This window comes from Prionailurus viverrinus, chromosome B4 (assembly GCF_022837055.1).
Source record: "Prionailurus viverrinus isolate Anna chromosome B4, UM_Priviv_1.0, whole genome shotgun sequence".
Taxonomy (NCBI): Eukaryota; Metazoa; Chordata; class Mammalia; order Carnivora; family Felidae; genus Prionailurus; species Prionailurus viverrinus.
Window position 1 is genome coordinate 57,504,691 of NC_062567.1, and position 24,873 is coordinate 57,529,563.

The following is a 24,873-nucleotide window of genomic DNA, read 5'->3' on the forward strand; positions in this document are numbered from 1 at the left end:
ACATTCTAGGTGCGGCTGGTTCAGAAGAAAGATACAGGCCATATCTATGCAATGAAGATATTGAGAAAAGCTGATATGCTTGAAAAAGAGCAGGTATGAGTTCTTTAACACATGTAACCAAAGGAGCACCACTGACTAGGTGTTAGAGTAAATGTAAATATTGGAATTTATAAAAAGGAATCTACACGTCTTACTATATATAGTCCTATTAATTTTTTTGATAGCTTGTTTCATTGTTTCTCAATTCTCAAGAAAGTTAAAATTTCTTCCAAATTAAAATCTGAAAACGTCTTAGGGGCGCCTGGGTAGCTCAGTTGGTTGAGCATCCGACTTCGGCTCAGGTCATGATCTCATGGTTCGTGAGTTCGAGCCCCGCATCGGGCTTTGTGCTGACCACTCGGAGCCCGGAGCCTGCTTCAGATTCTGTGTCCCCCTCTCTCTCCGCCCCACCTCTGCTTGTGCTCTGTCTCTCTCTGTCTTTCAAAAATGAATAAACATAAAAAAAAATTTTTTTTAAATGCCTTAGTCTGTTTAGGCTGTCATAAGTGCCTAAAGTGCCACAGACTGGGTGGCTTAAACAACAGAAATTTATTTTCTCACAGTTCTGGAGGCCGAAAGTCCAAGATCAATGTCATGGCAGGGTTTGCTTTCTGGTGAGGCGCACTTACTGGCTTGCAGATAGCTTCCCACTAAGTGCCCTTGGTGTGTGCACAGAGAGAAAATGTGAGCTCTCTGGGGTCTTTTCGTATAAGGACACTATCCCCCCTCTCCCTCCATGACCTCACTTAACCTTAATTACTTCCTTAGAGGCCCCATCTCCAAATTCAGTCACCCTGGGGGTTAGGGCCTCACCACAGGAGTTTGGGGGGTTTGGGAGGGACACAAACAGTCAGTCCATAACAAAATACCTTCTTTTCTGACTTCAGTGAAAATAAACGACAGTTCTCAGCTTCCTTTATCCCTGTCACATTAGAAGCAAGACCAGTCTCCTGAGAGTTTGCTGATTTTACATATTTCCCAAATCTGTAACCCCTCTAATTTCATACTCCTGGACTCTCCATGTTTCCTGTGACTTTAACATGGTTTAAGGGTTGGTCATAAATCTGAAAACATCAATAATATTACTTTATTTATGTATTCACCTCTGTCTAGTCTGGGTGTACACTCTGTAGAACCCTAAATTGATTCTATATACTAGGGAAGGACTCAACAATGGAGATATAGAGGGACGATAACACCTCTCTCTACTTAATTCTTTACTTCAGCCTTTTAGTGTCTGCCTAAAGCTTACTTACCAGTTCAGCTTTTTATTGAACAGGTTGAAGAAGAGGTTTAGTCAAAAAGACCAAAGTACATCTTATCATAGACTCTTTCGATTCTTCTTTGTTTGCTTCCACTTTCTTCTCAGCCAGGCAGCCATGGTGGAGGGAGCAGGACCTCCCAGTGGTGCACCACCAGCTGCTGGGGCGGGCCCACCAGCTCCTACCTTGCAGATGAGGCTCCTGATGTTGACGTTGGCCACAGCCTTTGCCAACAAGCCTGGCCAGAAAGGTTCAACATCTATACCTGCTGCTTTAATGAGGGCATTGATCCTATCCTCCGTGACTGTCACTCATGGTCCTGCAGGATGAGGGCTGAGTAGGAGCAGGGGAGCCCCGAGACCGAGGCCATGGTGCAGATGAGTGCTATGTCTGCCCCAGTGCTAGTTTCTGGATGAACTGAGGGCCTCACCCCAATGTGGCCTTAGCTTCCTCTGAAGGACTGAGCACCTTAGTGGCAGCTGAGGAAAGCCCCACCTGAAGCTTACTTGGCTATTACAGCAGTATACTATTGATTTTCATTTAAACATGGCCCTCTTGAATTTTCACTGCGTTCTTTCACTATTTCTAGTCCATGCACTCAACAAGTATTTATTGGGTGCCTGTGATGTGCCAGATGTGCCCATAATGTGCTCTAGGATCTGGGAATACAGTGGTTAACAGGACAAACCTGATCCTTGGTTTTTCTTTTCTTTTTTGATCCTTGTTTTTTTCTAGTAGTGGGGAGATAGGCAGACAGCTATTTCAAATAGGATTGAGAAAGACTATGACAAAAGTTTTAACAAAAGGGTAAATCAATGCAGATGACCTGGGTTTAGGAGGAAGAATTAGATCGGGGTTGTTTCTCTAAAGAGGGAATATTTGATGAAAGACTGAGTAATGAGAAAGAAGGACAGATAAAGATCTGGTAGAACAAATATCTGCAAATGCAGAGGCCCTGAAGCAAGAATAGTCTTGTCCTGCTCAAAGAAGAGAAAGAAGCCACTGTGGCTACAATTCAGTGCAGGGAGAGTGGTGGGAGAGGTAGGCAGGGACAAGATTACGCAGGGATTTGAAGGCCAAGGCAGAGCGTTTGGGTTTTATTCTAAATGCGAGGGGAGGACACTTTTGTTTGAACAGAGGAGTGGCATTGATGTTTTACAAAGATGAATCAATCCCTTTGCTTGCTGACAGAAGAAACAAGAGTTGAAGCGGAGAAACCAGTAAGAGACTGTGTGGCACCTCCAGCCAGAATGTGATTGTGGCTTATCCTGGGGCTGCAGCAGTGAAGCTGAAGAAAAGTCTGACAGATTAAGTGTATGTTTTAGTGGAAGAGTCCGCAGGATTTTCTGTGATGTCCTCTATATTAGGGGATGAGAGGAGGGGTAAGGGTAGTGAGGAAAAAATAGAAGAAGCAGGATCATACCTAGAGTTTCACTTAGAAACGGGGTACATGATGGTGTCATTTCTGATTTAGAAAAGAATGAAAAAAGAACAGGTTTGGAGATCAGGGGAATGAAGAGTTCTCTTTTGTGGCATATTAAGTTTGAGCTGCCTGTTAGATCTCCAAGAAGAGGTATTGAGTTGACAGTTGGCTAGAATACAGAGAGAAGTTTGACTAGAAATATCCTTTGGAAGCCATCAATATATTGATCATATTTAAAGTAATTGGACAAGATAAAATTTCCTAGAAAACAAATCTGGATAGAGAAAGAAAGGGGGACTGGATCCAAGCCCTAGAGAACAATAGGCAGAAGAGAGACCAGCAAAGGGGACCAACAGGGAACATCTTATCAGGCAGGGGAGACTGGGAGAACATGGTGTCATGGAAGCCAAGAGAAGAAAGTGTTTAAAGGAGGAGGTGAGTGGTCAACTATGTTGAATGCTGCAGAGAGAGTACAAGGAGGAAGACAAGCCAGTGGATGTCCCAATATGGAGATTAACAGCTCAGCAAAGACATTCCCAGTGGATTGGGGGGCAGAAGCCCGACTGAAATAGTGTAACAGAAAGCAAAAAGGAAGCAAGACGTGGAGAATGTGAGCACAGATAAATCTTTCATGTGAAGCAGAACAAAGAACAGATTTGTAAAGTGGGATTTAGGGTAAAGAGGATTTTTTTTTTTCTTTTTAAGACAGAAGTGTTTGATGCTGATTGGAAGAATCCATTAGAAAGAAAATTAAAGATGCAGGAGAGAGCAGATAATTATAGGAATACACTGGCAGACAGAAGAGTTGATCTTTGGTAGGAGTAGACATGTACCTATCCACTAAAACAGGAAGGAGAGGCAGAGAAAGTGGGAACGAATGCAGGTGGTTGATTTAGTAGTAGTGCCAAGTGCCAAGTTCCTGCCTGAGTGTAAATAAGTGAGGCCATCATGTCTTAGTAGATAGCTAGCTGGAGGTGTAAGGAGAGAGAATTTGTGAAATAGTCACAACTATTGATTTGAATGGTGTGAAAGCAGGCTTGCTAGGGAAATACAGTTGAATACCCATTGAGATCGGCAGTCAGGAATGTAAAGTGAAACCAGTTAGCATATTTGGGTAACTTTTCTGTAGTAATACTTAGTTGCTCTGGGGTAGGTACAGAATAGACAGAAATTTGAGTTTAATTAGGGTTGATGTTCTCCCAGGCAAATACAATGGAGGAAGAGGACGAGGGAGTTTAAAGCATTTGTAAGAGTGATCCTAATGATGGAATCTAGGCTGGATAGAAAAAGAAATGAGATTGTGAGGAGACTAATAGAGAAAAAGTGGTAGAGTCCATGGAAGGGAGATTGAAGTACAAGAATAAGAGATCTGGAAGGATAAAAGGTGGAGATCAGAAAGAGAGTTCCTTGGGGCACCTGGGTGGCTCAGCTGGTTAAGTGTCCAACTCTTGACTTCGGCTCAGGTGATGATCTCACAGTTCCTGGAATTGAGCCCCATGTTGGGCTCTGCACTGACAGTGCAGAGCCTGCTTGGGATTCTCTCCCTCTCTCTCTGCCTCCCCCTCACTTTCACATGCACTCTCTCGCTCTCACTGTCTCTCACACTCTCTCAAAATAAATAAATAAACATCGAAAAAAGGGAGGGGGCTCATGGGTGGCTCATTTGGTTAAGCCTCCAACTCCGGCTCAGGTCATGGTCTCATGGTTTGGTTCCTGAGGTCAAGCCCCACATCGGGCTCTTTGCTGCCAGCACAGAGTCTTCTTCAGATCCTCTGTCCCTCTCCCTTCCTTGCCCCTCCTCCCTGCGCCCTCTCTCTCTCAAAAAGAAATAGAAAATAAACATTAAAAAAAAAGGTCCTTGAAATTGAGATTTTAGAGGGGATACAGTTATTGTAATGAGAAGGTTACTATGGGTGGCTGACCAACATGCAGTGGTGGAAGAGATCAGTGAGGATGAGGAAGAAGTCAATAGATAGGGTAGCTGACGGTTCATCCTTATGGATGTTGAAATCTATCCATGAGTGGAAAAGATGGAAAGGAAGTTGGTGAGCCATGAGCTGAAGTCATGAATGAGAGGGATTGACTGGGAGTTCTATAAATGATAGCTGTGAGGATAGATGATGGCTGATGGAATTTCACAACATGCACTTCAAAAGAGTTGCAGAGAAGGAAAGTGTCACAGTGGTTCAGATGCAGCATGAAAATGAGCAGGAAACCTACCGCCTCACCAAGTAAGATGTGAAAGAAAAGCAGGCCATTCCTGAGAACTCCTTGTGCAGGAAGACAGAACTCTCAGCAGACAGCCTAGTTTCAGTCAGGATAACAAGGTGATAGGAACCATCCAGAGGTGAGATGATAGGGGACTTTTTTGAAGATAGACTGATTCTAGAGGGAAGAGGTATGGAACTCAAGGAAAGTTGAAATACTGAATTGTATTAGAGAATTACAGATAATGATAAGAATAAAGGTCTGGGTCAAGATGTAGAGCCTCAGAGACAAAGAGATTAACAGGATATAACTAAGCCATATGGGATTAGTCCTGGGTAAGGTTTTGGAGGAAGGACAAAAGGAGCAGTTCAGTCTTTAGGTACTAACCACATGTGGCTACCAAGCACTTAAGTATAGCTAGTCTGAATTGAGATGTGCTGTAAATAGAAAATACATACCAAAATTTGAAGATTCTGCACAAAAAAAACTCAATAATTTTTTATATTGATTATGTACTGAAATGATAACATTTTGGATACATGGAGTTACATGAACTATATTATTAAAACTAATTTCCCCTGGGGTGCTTGGGTGGCTCAGTCGGTTAAGATTCCGACTTCAGCTCAGGTCATGATCTCACTGTCTGTGAGTTCAAGCCCCATGTCAGGCTCTGTGCTGACAGCTCAGAGCCTGGAGCCTGCTTCGGATTCTGTGTCTCCCTCTCTCTTCCCCTTCCCCACTTGTGCTCTGTTTCTCTCTCTCTCTCTTAAAAAAGTAAAGACATTAAAAAAAAATTTTTTTAAATAAAGAAAAATAATTTCCCGTTTCTTTTTTACTTTTTATGTGGCCACTAGAAATCTTTAAATTATATATGTGGCTTGCAGTGTATTTCTATTGGATAGCACCAATCTTGAATATTTTGCCAGAGATTGAAGAGCTTCTGACCATTTTTCATTCCTATGCAGGGAAAACCCCACGGGAGCCCAAACATCGAGTCTATTTTGCATTGTGTTATTGTTTCCCCCCCTATAAATTAATCTGCCTTTGCCACCACTGAATTTCATTTTAGAAAACCTTTTCCCACTCAATTCTAAAAGGTCATTACTTTAAGTTTTTATTACATTTACTTTAATACTAACCAGCCCACAAAATTTAGTAGCACATTATCTCCCTGATATTGTGGTACCAGATTACTATGTGTGATAACTTCCTATTATTTGAAAACAGGACCATTTTGAAAACATCCTGTAATCTGACTTTAAAGCATTTAAAAATAATCAAGCCAAGTTTATGATGTAGTTTTTCCTGACAGCACCATAGATGCAGCATCAAAGGTTTGAGGTTTTTCCTTTACTAACCCAGAAATGCTTTGTAAAAGGCAATGGGTAAGAATTTTGATACCATTTTTCACTCTATGAAACATAATCCAGAGAGGTTGTAAGGGTTTTTGATGCCAGAAAACAGGTTCTTGGTTTTCAACTGTTGTTCCTATGCTTTGCCCTCAGAGCATTTATTGCACCAGGTAATAAACACAGTAATCCCAAATATGACATTTTAAGCAGATCATATTTCATTATCATGAAAAGATTTATGAAATCTGGGTTCTCATGTGTTTTGGGCCAGAATTCATAATAATGCACAATGGGAATAGCAAAAGGATAAAATCAAATATTATTGTTGATCTTTGAAAAGAATGTATAAATATATTAATGCAAAAGCATCTGAAAATTGATTATACCAACCCAACAAATTACCGTTTATAAAATTTTTCAGACTATAAAATGTTCACATAGAAGTGTCCCTAGTAATTGTGTGTCTGACAAGTCAGTAGCAAAACCCCCAAAGGTTACACTGATTTGCTGTATATCATGTTTATAGATATTCTAGAGGTTTTCTAATTAACAAAATAACATAAAGTTATTATAGTTAGCAAAATCATACAAAATTATTATAAATGTGTCTACTTGTTACAAAAAAAAAAATGGCCAAATGTTTAACCACCACAAAAGGCCCTTTCTTTGACCAATAACAGTTAAAACTAGTTTGCTGAGGACCATGACTTTGTCTTACCAATCTGTAAAGCATTGCTTACTACTTTTAACTTGTAAAAGTCAGGCCAGGGCCTGAAATGTGTATGACAAAGCCAAGATCCTTGGCAAATGGGGATTCTGGTTGGAAAGTTTTTGGACTAATCATTTTTCTACCTCAGAGGCCTCAGCTTCCTATAATGAACTTGTGGATTCCACTTTTCCAGGCCTAAAGATAAAAGCTAAAATAAACTGTTTCTGGAGGTTCTCCATATGTAATGAGATTATGAACATGCGTATATATTTCAAATCTTTTCCACAACTCCCCCTTCCCTTCACAACCATTAAGGAACTGGATGGATAATTGTAAGAGGTGAACTGGAAAAATGTATGATGTGTTGCAATTATTTTTCCAAAATACATTCATCTAGGTGGCCCATATCCGAGCAGAGAGAGATATTTTGGTAGAAGCAGATGGTGCCTGGGTGGTGAAGATGTTTTACAGTTTTCAAGATAAGAGGAACCTTTATCTGATCATGGAATTTCTCCCCGGAGGTAAAAGCAAACATGATACCAATGACAGACTGACGCAAGCACATCTTTATATGTAATTATTATCCTGTTGATTAGGTTTGCTGTTACATTCCTAGCTGTGAGGTTTTACAAAGGCAGTCATGGTTTTCCTCTAGTTCCTCCCATAATCTAATTTTTACCACAAATCAGATTATTTTGAAGGAATGATAAATCCTTTTTAAATTTTACATACTACCATTTTATATACTACCATTCTGGGTTTACAGTATATAATTAGTTAGATTGTTACAAGTCTAGAGTTAAGAACAATAAAGTCACTAAGGAAAAAGACCAGGGCGCCTGGGTGGCTGAGTCGGTTGGGTGTCTGACTCTTGATTTCCGCTCAGGTCGTGATCTCACGGTTTGAAGCTTGAGCCCAGCGTCAGGCTCCACACTGTCAGCCTGCTTGGGATTCTCTCTCTCCTCTCTCTGACCCTCCTTTGCTCGTGCTCTCTCTCTTAAAGAAAATAAACTAAAACAAAAAAAAAAAGAAAGAAAGAAAAAGACAAACAACCCCAAACCCATTGGGCAAATGATAGACAATATACAGAAGGGAAACTCAGGCTAGTCTATAAATATATAGGAAAGTATTCAACTCTGCTCATATTAGGGAAATGCAAATTAAAACAAGAATGAGATACCATTTCACACTCATCTGTAAAAACATTAAAAGTCTGATGAGACTGTGGGAGAAACTGGCCTCTCTTCCACGTAAATTAATCTCTAACTCTTCTGGAGAGCAGTTTGTAGATACCAGTGAAGTGAAAAGTGCATGTGTCCTACAATCCGGCAATTCTACAACCAGTGTATTCCCTGGAGATTCTCCCTGACATGTGCACAACAGATTTGTGAAAGATGTTCGTTGCAGCATTGTTGTGACAGTGAAAAGCTGCACACAAAATAAATGACCATTAATAGACTGAATAAATAAAATATGGCATGATTAGGTGATGAATTATTTTACAGTTGTTAAAAGTCAGGAGCTCTATTCGTTTCAATAAGAAAATGTCGGAAACAGTGGAGTAATAAAGCCAGCTGTGGAATTACATGTACCATTTATGTAATTAAAAAAATATGTAAAAGGCTGTAAATTCATACATCAATATATATATTTCATATATATATATATATATATATATATATATATATATATGAAAACATATTTTAAAAATAAGCTAGAAGGTTACCCACCAAACCAAATCCATGATCATGGTTACTCAACAAAAAGGGAAAGGGGAATAAAACGGGATATGGAGGATGAAGAACACTTCCACATGTTTGTTGTTGTTTTTTATTTTTTTTTTAAATTTTTTTTTTTCAACGTTTATTTATTTTTGGGACAGAGAGAGACAGAGCATGAACGGGGGAGGGGCAGAGAGAGAGGGAGACACAGGATCGGAAACAGGCTCCAGGCTCTGAGCCATCAGCCCAGAGCCCGACGCGGGGCTCGAACTCACGGACTGTGAGATCGTGACCTGGCTGAAGTCGGACGCTTAACCAACTGCGCCACCCAGGCGCCCCTGTTGTTGTTTTTTAAAAGACTTGAACTATCATGAAAAATATTAACAGTTGTCATTTCTGAATTGTAGATTCACTATTGTTTGTTCTTTGTCCCCTTTTAAAGAAAAAATTCCTGGAAAATAAAAGAGTGTCTTTTAGTGGGATGATGTTCTATTTTTGCTGGACTGAAGAGCGCTGAATATATTTGGAACTTCAATTTGAAAGAATACATCCCATTTCTGGCGTGCTTACTCTGATTCATTTTCATAGTTCAGCATATTATCCTATTCTGGATGTTGAGTGGAGGATATCACTTCATGATCATCTCTGCTCTGATTTGACTTCACATACTTTCTACCTTAAAATCATTAGATGTCGTGAAACTTTTGCTAATGCAATGTAACTTTTTTTACTTGGCCCTAGAAATGGTTGGAGATATACTGGGTGGGTCATAAAATGTGAAAATCAGGCATAGGTTGTAGAGATGCGGAGAAAGCTTGAGGTGTTTCTAATACGTGATACTTATTTTTCTTTATTTAGGTGACATGATGACATTGCTAATGAAAAAAGATACCTTGACAGAAGAGGAAACACAGTTCTACATTTCAGAGACTGTTCTGGCAATAGATGCAATCCACCAGTTGGGTTTCATCCATCGGGATATTAAACCAGACAACCTTTTATTGGATGCCAAGGCATGTGAATAAACTGGTGAAATATTGGGTTGCTGATTATTTTGTGGAGTAATAGAGCTGATTTTGTGATTGGAAATGGGCAACTACAATTTATGTCATCACTCAACTGTGTGATGTCATAGAATGATGTAATAGGACAGGACTCCAGAGTGAAATGACATCAAGGGAGTATGGCTATCTTTATCTTCTAACATTTTCTACTTTTAAAAATCATCATCGTCAAATATTTTTAATTTTACATATCACCTATATGAATTTTAAGCTAAGAATGTTTATAATGATTGCATTTAAAAGAAAAATTTATAATAAGGCTTTGTTTCAAAGTTAATACAATCTTGATTTTACTGGTTATTTTTTTTTTAGGGTCATGTAAAATTATCTGATTTTGGTTTATGCACGGGATTAAAGAAAGCTCATAGGACTGAATTCTACAGAAACCTTACACACAACCCGCCAAGTGACTTCTGTAAGTTTGATTTTTTTTTTTTTTTCAGGTTAACATAGTGTAGCTGGTTGTTAAGAACTAAAACTTCTCTCTCTCCCCTCACTCCTTAAACCAATGTATTTTACTTGTATATGTTTGAATTTTTTTTTTTTTGGTAGAGTTTTTCCCTCGTGATTACAATTCTCTCTTGTTGACATTAGCATTTCAGAACATGAACTCAAAGAGGAAAGCAGAAACATGGAAGAAGAACAGGAGACAACTGGTAAGTCAGACATGTCTTTAAGAAAGGTTGCCCTAGTCCTCAAATTTCACTGGGGTTTCGCTGGATCATTTTCTATCTTCACAATGATTAGTACTTACTTTGTAGCAATGATAGAGCTTCTTCTGGAATCACGCAGTTCTCTTAGTTTCTCTGTAGCATTGCCTTGCCCGTAAAGTGACTGCTAATTTTAACTCTGTGATTTAACTTTATTTTATGGCTCATATCTCTTGTTAAGTCATCTGTTTACTAGTAATTAGCACTTTATATAAAACTCACTGACATGAGTATGATTGTAGTGAATGCCTTATGTTTTCCATTTTTCATACTTGTTCTGAAATAACATATCAATTAGCATAAGTAAGGTGATTGTGTGTCTCTAAGAACTTCTTTATAGATAAAGTAAATAGGAAGTTTGGCATGTTAACAGTATTGCAGTAAAGCAGATAAGATAAAATTAGAGAGCAGACTTTACTACAGATAAACTCCATTACTTTTTTTAATGGAAGTGGGATAAAACTGTGTTTACCCAAACTATTTCTCTCCTTTATTACTTAGCAAATATAAGAATTGTTTGTGCCTTTTCCTCTTTCCCTTTATGCTATTAACTAGGTCCATAAACATTCTCAGGGTTAGGAATGTGCCTTTTGACTTTGTTTTCCTGATTTCTTATACAATGCCTGCCCATATAGACACTCTGTAAATATTTGTTAAATTCAACCAAATGATGACAGGGAAACTAATTCAGTATTTTCTCTGAGTATTGGGTAAGGCAAATAGACTGAAAGGTCTGATACCCTCTCAAACCAATAAAATGACCTGTGTATGATTGAGCTCATTCTATCATTGGCCCACGTAGTTAATTGCTAGTTTTCTGTGTTTGTAAAAGCATTTCAGTGTTTTTAAAAGCTTTAAAAAAATTTTTTTTAAAATATTTGGAGCCGTGAATTAATCACAAAAACTTCCTTCTACTTTTAAATGTGCCGCTTTCAGATCAGATTTTACAACTGAGAGAAGAATTGCAGTATTTCCTACTTTTAAGGGGAAAAATGAATAGTGCTTAAAAATATGGTGGGAATTCTACTTACAGAGCGTTCACAGGTGATTACTCCTGTACATGTTTTATAATTCTCGTGGCCATCATCATGACTTCTATCAATGTTTATTTACCAAGGGAGAAGTAGAGGGGACTCTTAGTATTTGGGGCAGGAAATTCTTGAAATCCTGTATCCTACCGTCCCATCCCCTCCCCAACCCCTCTCCACTGCCCCCTTCCAACTAAATGCCAGTCAGCACCCCCATCAGGTCATTGGAATGACGAAATCTGCTGTCACACGTTTTCAAATAGTCCCTAGCATACTGCCCTTAGTTGAGAACTACTGCCTTAAAGAAATTGTCTTTGTAACATTTTATATGAATTAAGAATGAAATGCCCTGGAATTAGGTTTATAATGAAAAGACTGGATGTTTTATATATGTAGCTGGTTGCACTTTACAAAGCACACTCCGTTTCTTGTTTTGTTCTATCAGTGGAGTTAGGACAGGTATTATTACTCCCATTTTCTATAAGCAGAAGCTGAGGCTCAGACAGGTTGAATAACTTGCTTGAGAACACATCAGCAGTGAGTGGGGAACCCAGGACCACTGGGCTCAACCTCCTATTCTTTTTGAAGGGATTTTAACCTTAAAAATAATTACTTTACCAGCAAAAATGGATTATTTGAGAATAACAGAGAATTGCATTTTGAGACATACAAGCTATGGCGAAACCATTGGCCAGTCCAGCAAAGAAAAGGAATGGTATTTTAAGAGAAGGACGAGGATTTGGAAGGGGTTGTTTTGAGCAAAAGTCCATTGGAGAAGAGCAAGAGTTCAAGGTGGTGAAGGTTTCTCCTTGGCGGAGTTGCAGGGCAAGTATTCTCATAGGAGATGTAGTATGCATCTTCACTGTTAGGGCTGTGATTGAGGATTCTTTCCCTGTTGATGATTCTTCTGATGGGATCTGTAATTGACAGCGGATAGTATAGCTCCCCCTTCTAGTATCCCAAGTCTGCTTTAGTGAGCTCTCCCTTTACTAATTTCCACAGGATTTATGGCTAAATATATAAATAACTTCATTGAGCTTCTTGGGAGGGCAGAAATCATATTTTAAATAACATATTATCTGGCTTGGTTCCTATTCCTAAGCTTTCTACATGATAAACATGCAAAACAAGTATTAAATGAAAAATTAACTTCTGTATATATTGCTTTTTCCAGTAGTGAGCCATTCTCAGATCTTTCAAAAAATATTTAAGTATGCTGGTTTGATAAGCTCTTCCTTTGCAGGCATATTCCACAGTTGGGACACCAGATTACATTGCTCCAGAAGTATTTATGCAGACTGGTTACAACAAATTGTGTGACTGGTGGTCTTTGGGAGTGATTATGTATGAAATGCTAATAGGTATGTTTTATCATCTGCTTATGTACATACTGTATAAATTTCTGTGAGTGCCCCTGATTAAACATACTGCTGATATCATGGGCTAAAATATCTGAACTCTTTTAAACCAATTTTTGACATCCCCCAATGTTAAATACACGATAAATACCAGTGAGCTCTGTAGGGATTCAGGAAGAGGGTATGTAACCAGAATTCCCCTGTATCAAAATTATATCTGCATGGCCTTTCAGGTAAAGGGGGCAGTGCTTTAAATCCTTTATTTTATTGCCTTTATTAGCAATTTGATTACAAATTGATGAATGGGGACATTTTTTACTATTGAATAGAGCACTTAGGACTGTTGTGTTTCTTGTGGCACATATGTAGTAGGTATAGAATATTTGATAATGAAAGCTGATAAAACTTTTGTTTTCTCTGATATGTAGGATATCCACCTTTCTGCTCTGAAACTCCTCAAGAAACATATAGAAAAGTGATGAACTGGAAAGAAACTTTGGTATTTCCTCCAGAAGTTCCTATATCTGAGAAAGCCAAGGACTTAATTCTTAGGTTAGTGGTTAATTCCCTAGAGGAGTTTGTCATATTTTAAATCGTCACAGGTACCTAAAAGATTAAATCCCATTTTACTTTTGTGGGAAGAAAAGGATCACTGTTGATCTGTACAGTCAAAGAGATCAATAAAGAAACGGTGTTTTTTTTTTAAACTGCAAACAATTAAAAGGAAGCATGCAGCAAAAACAGTAAGAGTTAAGAAGACGGAAGGGGGTGGGGTGCCTGGGTGGCTCAGTAGGTTAACTTGGTTTTGGCTCAGGTCATGGTTGAGCCCTGAGTTGAGCTCTACGCTGAGAGCATGGATCCTGCTGGGGATTCTCTCTCCCCGTCTCTCTCTGCCCCTCCCAGTACGTGCTCATTCCCTCTCTCAAAATAAATAAATAAATTTAAAAAAAAAAAAAAAAGAAGGGAAGAAGGCTTGTATTGTTTCAAAGGTCACTCCTGTTGGAATGCAAGGAAGCTATCTCATTAAAGAGAAAAGGGGAAGAAAATTGCTACTTTATATCATGAGTCTATGTAGGAAATTGTTTCTAAGCAAAGGATTTCATTCTGTTTCTCAACTAAGATGAAGTATTTGGTACTGTTGTGAATGGCTGCAAGGAATATAAATTGGGACAACCTATGACAACAGCTAATTGACAGCATATTATAAAAAAAAATCTTTAAACTGTATATGAGCTTTGACCCAGTAATTCTAAGAATGTTGCTTGTGCAGATGATGTGTGTAAAGATTTAGGTAGAATATGTTTATCATGATAGGTTTTTAGTAATGAAAACTTGAAAACCATTGAAGTATTCAATAATAGTGGACCGGCTACATAGAGTGTAATATTTCTATATGCAAATTTTAGAAAACGAAGTTAAAAAAGAATAATAGTTTTGGGAAGTTTTCTCAGTATATTAAATGAAAATATATAGCCCTAAAACAGCGACTACTATACTAACATATTGTAAAAATCGTAATAAAAGACTAAAAGGAAATGGTTTCACACTGTTTACAGTAAGTAAGTTATCTCTGTTCGGTGCAATTACAGAGGATTTCTATTTTCTCCCACATTTCCCACAATAAACAGCTAACTTCAGTACACCGAGAAGAAAAATAAGTGTTTGAAAAAAATGCAAATAGAGTACTTTAGATGTAATTTGCATATCATCATTTCTCTGTTTCCATTTTCTAGATTTTGTATTGATTCTGAAAACAGAATTGGAAATAGTGGAGTTGAAGAAATAAAAGGTCATCCTTTTTTTGAAGGTGTAGACTGGGGGCACATCAGGTATGTTCATAGGCTGTGAGTGGGAGAGGTCTAAGTAAAAACGGGTTTTTTGTTTTTTTTGTTTTTTTTTGTTTTTTTGTTTTTTTTTTTTTACTGGATTTAGCACTCAATTTGTCTTTGGTTCTACTAGATTAAATACAAGAGGTAACACGGTTATAATGTTGTTAAATCAGTGTTTTCTGGATTATATGGGGTGAGACTATACTGATGATAGCTAAATGACTCATTTTAGCTAATGTCCACTTTAAGGGGAAAACCACATATTGTGCATCTGTTTCAACTTTTGTATTCAGAGTTACGTGATACAGGCTGATGTTAGCACAACAGAGACGTATTTATATTTCACACTATTAACCCCTCATTTTTGTCCTATTACATCACACTGTATACTGTACCTCTCTCTAATATACCATTTTCTTCATGAAGTTATAAGAAGATACAGTGCCTTTTTTAAACATTGTGGGCAAAAGTGAAATGAAACAAGTAACTTGTAAGAATTTGCTTGTAGTAGGGGCGCCTGGGTGGCTCAGTCGGTTAAGTGTCCGACTTCAGCTCAGGTCATGATCTCACCACTGGTGGGTTCGAGACCCGTGTCGGGCTCTGTGCTGACAGCTCAGAGCCTGGAGCCTGTTTCGGATTCTGTGTCTCCCTCTCTTTGCCCCTCCCCAACTTGTGCTCGCTCTCTCTCTCTCTCTCTCTCTCTAAAAAATAAACAAACGTTAAAAAAAAAAAAAAAAAAGAATTTGCTTGAAGTTGTTCATTGTGAGCATTGGTCTTTATTCAATTAATGGCCAAACCACTTTCAGTAGTTCTGGACTGTTCTCCACACAGTGACAATTTAAGAACATGAATCTGATCGTGCTGTTCTCTTCCTTCCCTTTGCACTTAGAATAAAATTCAGGATCCTTAACTGCTTTCAGGACCGCGGGGTGTGGCTCTTTCCTCATCTGTAGCAGTGGCATCTAGTGTGGTGTTTCCCACTCCTCCCACCTCAGGGCTTTGTCAGTTGCACTTCATTCTACTGAAATGCTCTTCTCTCTGCCCTGTTCCTGTCCCTACTCCTGCCCTGCCTGGCCAGCTCCTTTTCATCTCTCAAGACAGCTTCTGTGTCACTTCAGGCAGATCTTCGCTGGAACTCCTACAATGTGCTAGGCATAATAACTGTAGTAATAACTAGTGTTTTTTGATCACTTATTGTATGTCCAGCACTATTCTAAGTACTTTTGTGCTCTTTTAATCTTTTTTTTTTTTTAAATATAATTTATTGTCAAGTTGGATAACATACAGTGTGTAAAGTGTGTTCTTGGTTCTGGGGTAGATTCCCATGATTCATCACTTACAGACAACACCCGGTGCTCATCCCAACAAGTGCCCTCCTCAGTGCCCATCACCCATTTTCCCCGCCTCCCCCTCCCCCCATAACCCTCGGGTCTCTGTATTTAAGAGTCTCTTATGGTTTGCCTCCCTCCCTCTCTGTTTGTAACTATTTTGCCTCCCTTCCCTTCCCCCATGGTCTTCTGTTAAGTTTCTCAAGTTCCACATATGAGTGAAAACATATGATATCTATCTTTCTCTAACTGACTTATTTTACTTAGCATAATACCCTCCGGTTCCATCCACATTGCTACAAATGGCAGGATTTCATTCTTTCTCATTGGCAAGTAGTATTCCATTGTATATATAAACCACATCTCCTTTATTCATTCATCAGTTGATGGACATTTAGGTTCTTTCCATACTTTGGCTATTGTCGAAAGCGCTGCTATAAACATTGGGGTACAAGTGCCCCTATGCATCAGCACTCCTGTATCCCTTGGGTAAATTCCTAGTAGTGCTGTTGCTTGGTCGTAGGGTAGTTCTATTTTTAATTTTTTGAGGAACCTCCACTCTGTTTTCCGGAGTGGCTGCACCAGTTTGCATTCCCACCAACAGTGCAGGAGGGTTCCTGTTTCTCCACATCCTCGCCAGCATCTGTTGTTTTCTGAGTTGTTAATTTTTGTGCACTTTTAATCTTATCCTCATAGTAAATCTTATAAAATAGGTACTATTATTATCGTGTCTATTTTACAAAAGAGGAAACTAAGGCATGGAGAGGTAATTTGCCTTTAGTGCCACAGGTAATAAATAATCTAGCAAGAATTTCCTAACCAGAGTTGGACCAAGGTAGTTTGACTTAGGAGTCCTGGTTCTTCTTCACTGCTGTGCCGCATTATTCTGTACCTACCTCATCTCACTGAACAGAAGTAGGATTCCCCCTTTTTACAGTTGGAAGGACACTTAGAGACCACTAGTCCAATCTCTTACCTTGACAGTAAGGAAATAGTTGTAGAGCAGGGACTTGTCTGTCTAAGGTCATGCAGCTGGTTAATGACAAGAGATTAGGACACCAAAGTCTATGGTTCTTTTCACTAAACTAATATAAATTTATTAATTTGCCACATTAACCATAAATAACTTGGAATGATTCTGGGAAAAATACATTTTTACATAACAGGCCTTGTTAACTTAGCACCTAATACATCCAGTCAAGTGTTTGTTGAAAAAAATAGAAGCAATAGAAATGGATAGCTTCATTTAACTATTTCTGTACTTAAACATTTTTATCATGATAAGGCATTTTCATGACTAATTTTTTTTAACCTGATGTCCTTGATTCCCTTAAAATTTATATGGTTTTGGATTTAGATTTCATCACACATGTCTAGTCCTTTGACCTTATGAGCCTCTTAATTTCCCAAAAGTGCTTTTTTTCCCCCAAATATCTTTTTTTTTAAGTAATCTTTACATCCAGTGTGGGGCTCGAACTCATGACCCCAAGATCAAGAGTCACATGCTCCACTGACTGAGCCAGCCAGGTGCCCCCCTCTACACATGACTTTTAATGTATGGATCCTCTACTAGAAGAATTCTATTTCTGAATTACTTAGATAGAATCCAGTACCCACAATGTCCAGCATACTTTATACAATTATAAAATCATTTGGACAAAATCTCTTCTGTTCCAACTTTCCCTTTCTTTACCTCTTATTTTTCCACTTAAATAAAAAAAAAAAAATAGCATGAGAAAGTCTGGGTACAAAGAAATGAAACTCCAAGTAAATGGTAATGTTTTAATAAAATACCATACTCAACTATGAAATCCACTTAACAGTGTTCAAGACCACGATAAATTTCCTTGGCTCTTCTGATAGCTACAGAATAGCATGCAGAATTTGCAAGTAGAGTTATTTTTTGGAAAATCAAGAGTTCAGGAAAATTTACCATGCTACTTGATACTTTTTTATAGGGAAAGGCCAGCAGCAATCCCTATAGAAATCAAGAGCATTGATGATACTTCAAATTTTGATGACTTTCCTGAATCTGATATTTTACAGCCAGGTAAGATACTGTAACACAACTAACACTGATAACAGTTGATGAAGATGCTGCCATTTTCACTAATGAAATTCCTTTGCTCTTGGTTAATTTTCCTATCTTTCTAGTGCCAAACACCACAGAACCGGACTACAAATCCAAAGACTGGGTTTTTCTCAATTATACCTATAAAAGGTTTGAAGGGTTGACTCAGCGTGGCTCTATCCCCACCTACATGAAAGCGGGGAAATTATGAACGCAGATCACATTCGCCCACAACCAAGAGAACTCAGGTAGCTGCATCACCAGGCTTGCTTGGCGTAGATAACAAGACACTGAAATACTCCCGGACAGTGGTGCTTCTGAGCACAAGAGGAAATTCTACAGGATTAGGATTTCTGAGACTACTACAGGAATTGGTTGGCAGTGCCAGCTGGCTTTTTTTTTTTTTTAATATTTTATTATTTTTGTTAACTTTATTATATGAAGGTACTGGAATAAAAGAAACGTACATCCCTCTGTAACTGCACTGCCTACATGCGTATTAAGGTCCATTCTGCCTGTGTGTGCTGTGGCTTTTGTACTGTAACACCTCTAATCGATTCAGGAGAAACATATCATTCAAAGCAGCGTAGGCTAACCTGTAGGTAGCACCGCAGTATCACTGTTCTACTGCAAATCTTATGGGTCTAGATAATCACAAAAAAAAGCCATCTTCCATAGTTGGTGTTCGAATACTTGCCCTATTGGTTTGGACATATGTAGAATGAATATATCTGAAGACAATTTCTGTAAGGGTCTTAAGAAATTTTAGAAAGGAAATACACTGGTTCTTTAAAAAATAGACTTTATCATCATGTTATTTCACAAACTCCACAGTTGGGAGTGACAGGTTTGTAAGAAGGAGGAAGTTTAACACCTTCACTCAAGCACTCCACTAATATATTTACTTTGCATTCAGAAATACTGATGACCTTTGTATACGTAGTCTGTATATTCATAGGGAGATGTACTGTATTATATGAAATGTAAAGTTGCTTTTCTTGTGACAAAAGGACTTCTTTTTTAACAAGAGGACATGGCATTATTTTGATTTGATTATGGTGAGTTGAATTTAAGAAATGACCATGAAGGCTGCTTGTAGAACTGGTGTATTTTTATTAAACTATTTTTTTAAATGTCAATCTTCTGATCATGTAAATGGACTTACGAAGAACAGAGACCTATTTACTTTGGTTTTCTAGAAAGTTGTTACATATCATGGCCGGTTAACTTTTATTTCTTTTGGTGAAAAATTTTTCCTTTGATAGTACTTGTATTATTGTGCCATTATTTTCTTACACTCCAAATGTACCAAAGATCCTGAACAGAGTGGATGTTCACCACCGAGGAGATTTTCCTTTCCTATGGGAATGCCATATTCGGACACGACAGATCTTTGATAGAGGTCAAGCTTATTCAAGGGCAATATTGTTCATGTTCAGCTACATCACCGTGGTTAACGTAAGTGAAATTAAGGAAGTAAACACAGGTGGGGCGGAGGGCGGGTTGTGAGGAGAGGATGGGGGGATGCCTTCAGCATCAAATTCTTCAGCTATTTCCCTAAGAATGAAATAATCTTTTCTAGCTCAATGCTTTAATTCTAAAATGACTCTCTGAGGTTTTGGTTTCAAAAGTACTAGTTGAGGAGCAACATTTTATCAAAGAATGGCCTAACATTTGTCTTAACTGTTAATTGATAAGTTGTTTTTTTTTTTTAAAGCTATAGCAATTACAACCATTACAAATTACCTGTGATCAAAATCTAAAATGATGACTTATTTGTAGGTGTGTTCTTCTTGATGGGGAAGCACTGTATAGCATCATTACGTACATCTACAGAAGCTTTTATAAACGTTGCTGCGAGGTAGCTCCCCAGTGTTTCAGCAGGGCCATCCTGGGGTTTGGGTTTTGTTTTTTTTTTCTTCCACCTAGTCTCTCTCTTTCCTTCTTCCTTCTTTCCTTCTTCCCTTCCTCCCTTCCTCCCTTCCTTCTTTCCTTCCTTCCTTCCTTCCTTCCTTCCTTCCTTCCTAGTATTTGTTTGGTACTTACTATGTGTTCATCTAATAGTTCATCTCCATTTTTCTTGTTTGGATCATGTGGCTGAGTAGGAGAAAACTATTACAATTCTGGGGTTATCTCAATTTGACCAACTCTGGTCAAATTATATTATAACCACATCTGATTTTTAAAACTCTGTAACTTCTCACTTTTATAAGATTTTCTCACCCCACCTCATCCCCCCCGCCTTTTTTGTTTTTTACAGACTGTTTTGCTAGTGTGATAGTGAATGAGTAAGATAGGAGGAAATTACATCACTCTCTAGTTGTAATATAGTAGCTATTTCAGTATAGAAAAGTGTCATTAATTCAAGTTGACAGAGAGAGAGAGCTGAAGTTTACTATTTAATCGAGTAAGAGTAGAGCATTTTGGTTTCTATCTCCCTCATTTTTCTTAGCAGTAAGAACTTGGAAATAGTTATGATTTCTTGGCAGTGGAAGGGCAGTTCTAGAAAGTTTACTTTGTTTAGAGTCTCATCATTCCCTGGAGTTGACAGAGTGATTCACAATCTTTGGGGTTTCCTCCTTGTCAAAAGCATTTCTTAAGTGCCTATCTAAAAGCAATTAAAGACTGTGTCTGCCCTTTGGAAGCTAAGAATTTGATTCATGATGCAAATTAGCTAGATAATTTGCAAAGTACCCCTCAGATTGAAGTTTCTCTATTATACACTTAACCATATTTCAGGTGAACCATTTAATTTAAATGACAAACCCAATCTAATCAACTGGGCATAATGACATTTTCTTTAAATTAGACTCTATTTTGAATTAAAGAGTTTTATTATAAACTGTGTTTTTGGTTTTTCTAAGTATATAGAAAGCTTGTATAATTCAGATTTATTGATTTCCTGATTTAATGTAGACTTTGACTTTTTTATTAAAAAAAACCTTTGTATTAAAGCAAGTTATGTTATTTTTCTTCTATGCTTTTCTTATGAACATAGCTTTAAGTCTTTCAATTCATTGGAGCATAGTGCTATCTGAAAACAAGGAATTTCTTATCAATCAACCTTTTCTGAATGGAATATATAGCCGATTTAATAAGCTATTCGTTGAATGGAAAATAACATGTGGAATACTCAAAACTTTTTTGGTTGCTAAGGCTTAAGATAGGGTATCATTTATTTCCATAATAGAATACTCTTTCTGTTTTTAAAACATCTGTATATCTTCGTGTAAATCTGTGAATTTAAATTAAGTTCATTTATTTTTGGTGTTTTATTGTAGACAACCATGAAACAATCAAGCAGTATCTACTGGTTAGAAGAACTGGTGATTTTTCTTTGGATGATCTATAAATTAATGAATTGAGATTTGAATCAGCAGAGAGACCCCCTAGCATCTAAACACATTCTCTCTGAGTTGTTAAGGTCCAAAACATTCAGAACAACTGTTTTTCTATAACCATGACTATTTCCTCTTGTCTTTATTTCACATTTGTTTTCTCTTTAGAAGTGCACTTATTTCTGAAAAGTTTTAATGAAACAAACACTTAGAACAAACGTAAACACAAAACACTTGGGACTACTAGATATATTTTAGATTTGTATGGAAAAAATGTGAGGGCATATTGCTACTTTAAGAAGAAATTGAAGTAATAAAAATAGATCTTAGTTATTTTTTAAAAGCAATATAAATTATTCAGCATTTGTCTTGAAAAATAATCATTGGGCTCTCAAGTTCTGTGTTTAGATACTGAGTTTCAAAAAATGTTTTGGTGGCATCAGGCCTTTTTCATTGAAGGTAAGAAAAGAATAAAAACTATGTTTATAATATTTCTATTGATGAGGTGTTTTGGTTTTATTTTCAAGTTTTGAGACAGGTGTTATTCAAAATTCAAGAAACTATTTTGTAAATATGTGTAACTTTTCCACTTAAATATCACATCGAGAACAAAATGAATATTTGAAGTTTCAACTGTGTTGTGTTTGAACAATCAAAGTAGTTGTACAGGTTTGTATACAACTACCCCACCTAGCCAAAATCAGTTTGCAAGCAGACTTGAAATTGAAAATGCCTCAAAATTAAATTTAAAATGTCTCAAAATAGCATGGAAACTAGTGATGTAAGTAGCCCAAGTACCCAGGTACCGTGACCTCCTGTCCTGTGGGTGGTGATGATACTCCTTCACTGAGCTCAGAGGGAGCCTGTCAGAATCCTGCTGGTCCTAACTGTGCTCCTTCCTGACTTACATCATTCAGTAATGCCGTTGTGAAGACAAAACAGTGAAATAACTGAATGTGAAAATTCGGACGTTGGAGCAAACTTGGAGACTAAGTGCATCTTCTTTCAAGAGCATCCTCTGATAAAGGGAACTCACATTTGTATACAAAGCACCGTCACTAACATTATTTTGGTTTTTACGACCACCCTGAAATACACATCATTATGATTTTATAGATGACGAACATGAGGCTGAGCATGACTTAACCCAAACCCAGGTAATAAATTGCTCGTGAACCCAAGTCCAGAGCTCCTTCACTCCCCCAAATCATACAGCATGCCTCATTGACAAATTACCTCATGTGCTTCTAGACCTCAGAAAAATACATGGGAAGCTAGTGACAGACTTGTCACTTTGGGTACTTTAGACTGCAAGTGCCAGAAGATGCAAGTCAAGATGGCTTCAAAAATAAGGAGAATTATTATCTCATGTAACATGAAGACACAAGATAGGGAGCTTCCAGGGTAGTCAGTCTGGCATCTGAAAACATCAAGAGCACAGGTTCTTTCCATTTTTCTACTTTGTTAGTAGTGTTAGCTTTGTCCTTGGTCTTGTTTTTCAGAAAGGCTAAATGGCTATACAAGGACCCTAAGCATCAAATCATTCTACAACACGTAAGTCCCTAGAAACTACTTGGGGCACCTGGGTGGCTCAGTTGGTTGAGCACCTGACTCTTGATTTCAGCTCACATCATGATCTCCTGGTTCGTGGGATTGAGCCCCACGTCGGGCTTCACGCTGGCAGTGCAGAACCTGCTTGGAATTCTCTCTCTGCCTCTCCCCAGCTCGTGCATGCACACTCTCTCAAGATAAATAAACTTAAAAAAAAAAACTACTTCTTGCACCCTCTTTTTAAAATCAAGGACAATCTTTTCTAGAAGCATTCTAAGCAATGTAACCCCCACATTTTATCGGTCCTGATTATGTCATCCATCCGTTCCTGGTGACTGACTTAAAACTGATCAGGATTCACATCCCTGGTACTAGGGTGAGGCTTACCTAAAGCCCATGACCACCTGATACCAGAACCAACTGGACTTCTTTTACCAAGCTCCAAGCTAATCAAAAGGGTACCATACATGTTTATAGCAATGGTTCTCGCCTTAAGCCACTGTACCTGGATGTTCTTGCTGGTTCTCCCATTGCTACATATGAACTGAAAGCTGATCCATTAACATGTTTCCTGGCCCATCAGAAACAGCAGTGCTAAGTACCACTGTATAGATCACAACTCAGCTACTATAATCTCAGGTTTCCTGTCCATTGGAGAACCAGGTATAGGGGTGGGTCTCTGGACCTCATACAAACAGAATAGATGTATGCATGGCCCAGTGACCAGGGGTTGGTCTGTTCAGTGCTTTTGCCGTCCCTCCCAGCTCCTAATTATCTCTTCTTCATTGGTCCATCTCCCCCTCTGCTGTTATATCAGTAATAGAGATGCTCATCAGTGTACTTCCCCAAGATCCATCCAGGAGTGGGGTGGCCTAATTAATTTTGGCTCAACTGCCTTGTCTAACCTGGGTAGAGGGGCTTTGACTAATAGAAATCAAAACATTCCTCAGGTGAGCTTGTGCTAACTACCACAGTGTTTCTCTCAATTACCTTACTGTTCATATTAAAATGTTCCTTATGAACCCCTTGAACATAGGATGACTTCTCCTCCAAACAGAGGAACCCATAACAGGAAAGGAAAACTGTCCTTTTCCTTTCTTGTCCTCTTGCGTAAGATAATCATGAATAGAACTTGAAGATCACTCCTATCCAATTCCATACAATATAAGAAGGACTGAGGAGGACCAGGGATACCATACTTGTCTTCAGAGTGTTCAAAACCTGCAAATGTAAAACTTAGTTCAGCTTTTGACACTTATCAGACACAAACAAACATAATCTCTAAGGGAAAAATAACATTAAGCAGTAACTCCAGTGTATAAAGAGCTGTCCACACAACCACACTTGTCCCTTTTTGTATTTTTCTTAGAATTTTAGTTTATTGCTACTTCTGGTCTATGGCTAGTAGGAATATGTATACAACTTACCCCACCACAACCTAGGCTTAGGAAAATGGATTTTTGACAAGTTGAAGCCATATTTCCTGAAGTAGAGTAGTCAAAACATCTCAACTAGGGAGCTTATCCGAAACAAGGATTTAGAACTACTCACTCAGCATCTCTAGGGGCAGGTCTGAAATTCTGCACATTATCATGAACATCCAACTTTGGGAACCACTGAGCTAAGGACGCTGGTTGGGCTTTTCCAAAATGAAATAATACCCACCTGACCAATTGCTGTGAGAACATCTAAATGACATGATGGATGCACAGTGGGTGAAGTACAAGTCGATGCTTTACAGCAGGACCTGATCCACGGCAGCGCTCTAAAATTGTTTGTGAACAAGTGCATTAAATAACTGCATGTTGTGGGCAGCCCTACTTTCCATCTAAGGCTGATCTCTACACGTTCCCATTTTTAATAACAGAAATCAACTCCAAAA

At 38.2% G+C, this 24,873-nt stretch overlaps 1 protein-coding gene and 1 pseudogene across 2 annotated transcripts in view; one reads left to right on the top strand and one right to left on the bottom strand.

The window, feature by feature from the left end:
- The window catches only part of STK38L (serine/threonine kinase 38 like), an 84,966-nt gene extending 63,035 nt beyond the window's left edge, over positions 1-21,931 (top strand). For both annotated transcript variants that reach the window (XM_047867824.1, XM_047867823.1), the window contains 10 exons: positions 10-93; positions 7,391-7,514; positions 9,573-9,727; positions 10,091-10,193; positions 10,373-10,434; positions 12,760-12,877; positions 13,303-13,426; positions 14,608-14,703; positions 17,990-18,081; positions 18,186-21,931. In XM_047867824.1, the coding sequence (XP_047723780.1) occupies positions 10-93; positions 7,391-7,514; positions 9,573-9,727; positions 10,091-10,193; positions 10,373-10,434; positions 12,760-12,877; positions 13,303-13,426; positions 14,608-14,703; positions 17,990-18,081; positions 18,186-18,313 (1,086 nt within the window). In that variant the 3' untranslated portion in view covers positions 18,314-21,931. The remainder of the gene's footprint in view (positions 1-9; positions 94-7,390; positions 7,515-9,572; positions 9,728-10,090; positions 10,194-10,372; positions 10,435-12,759; positions 12,878-13,302; positions 13,427-14,607; positions 14,704-17,989; positions 18,082-18,185) is intronic.
- On the bottom strand, positions 1,333-1,671 carry LOC125170899 (60S acidic ribosomal protein P1-like; annotated as a pseudogene).
- Positions 21,932-24,873: the final 2,942 nt, after the last annotated feature.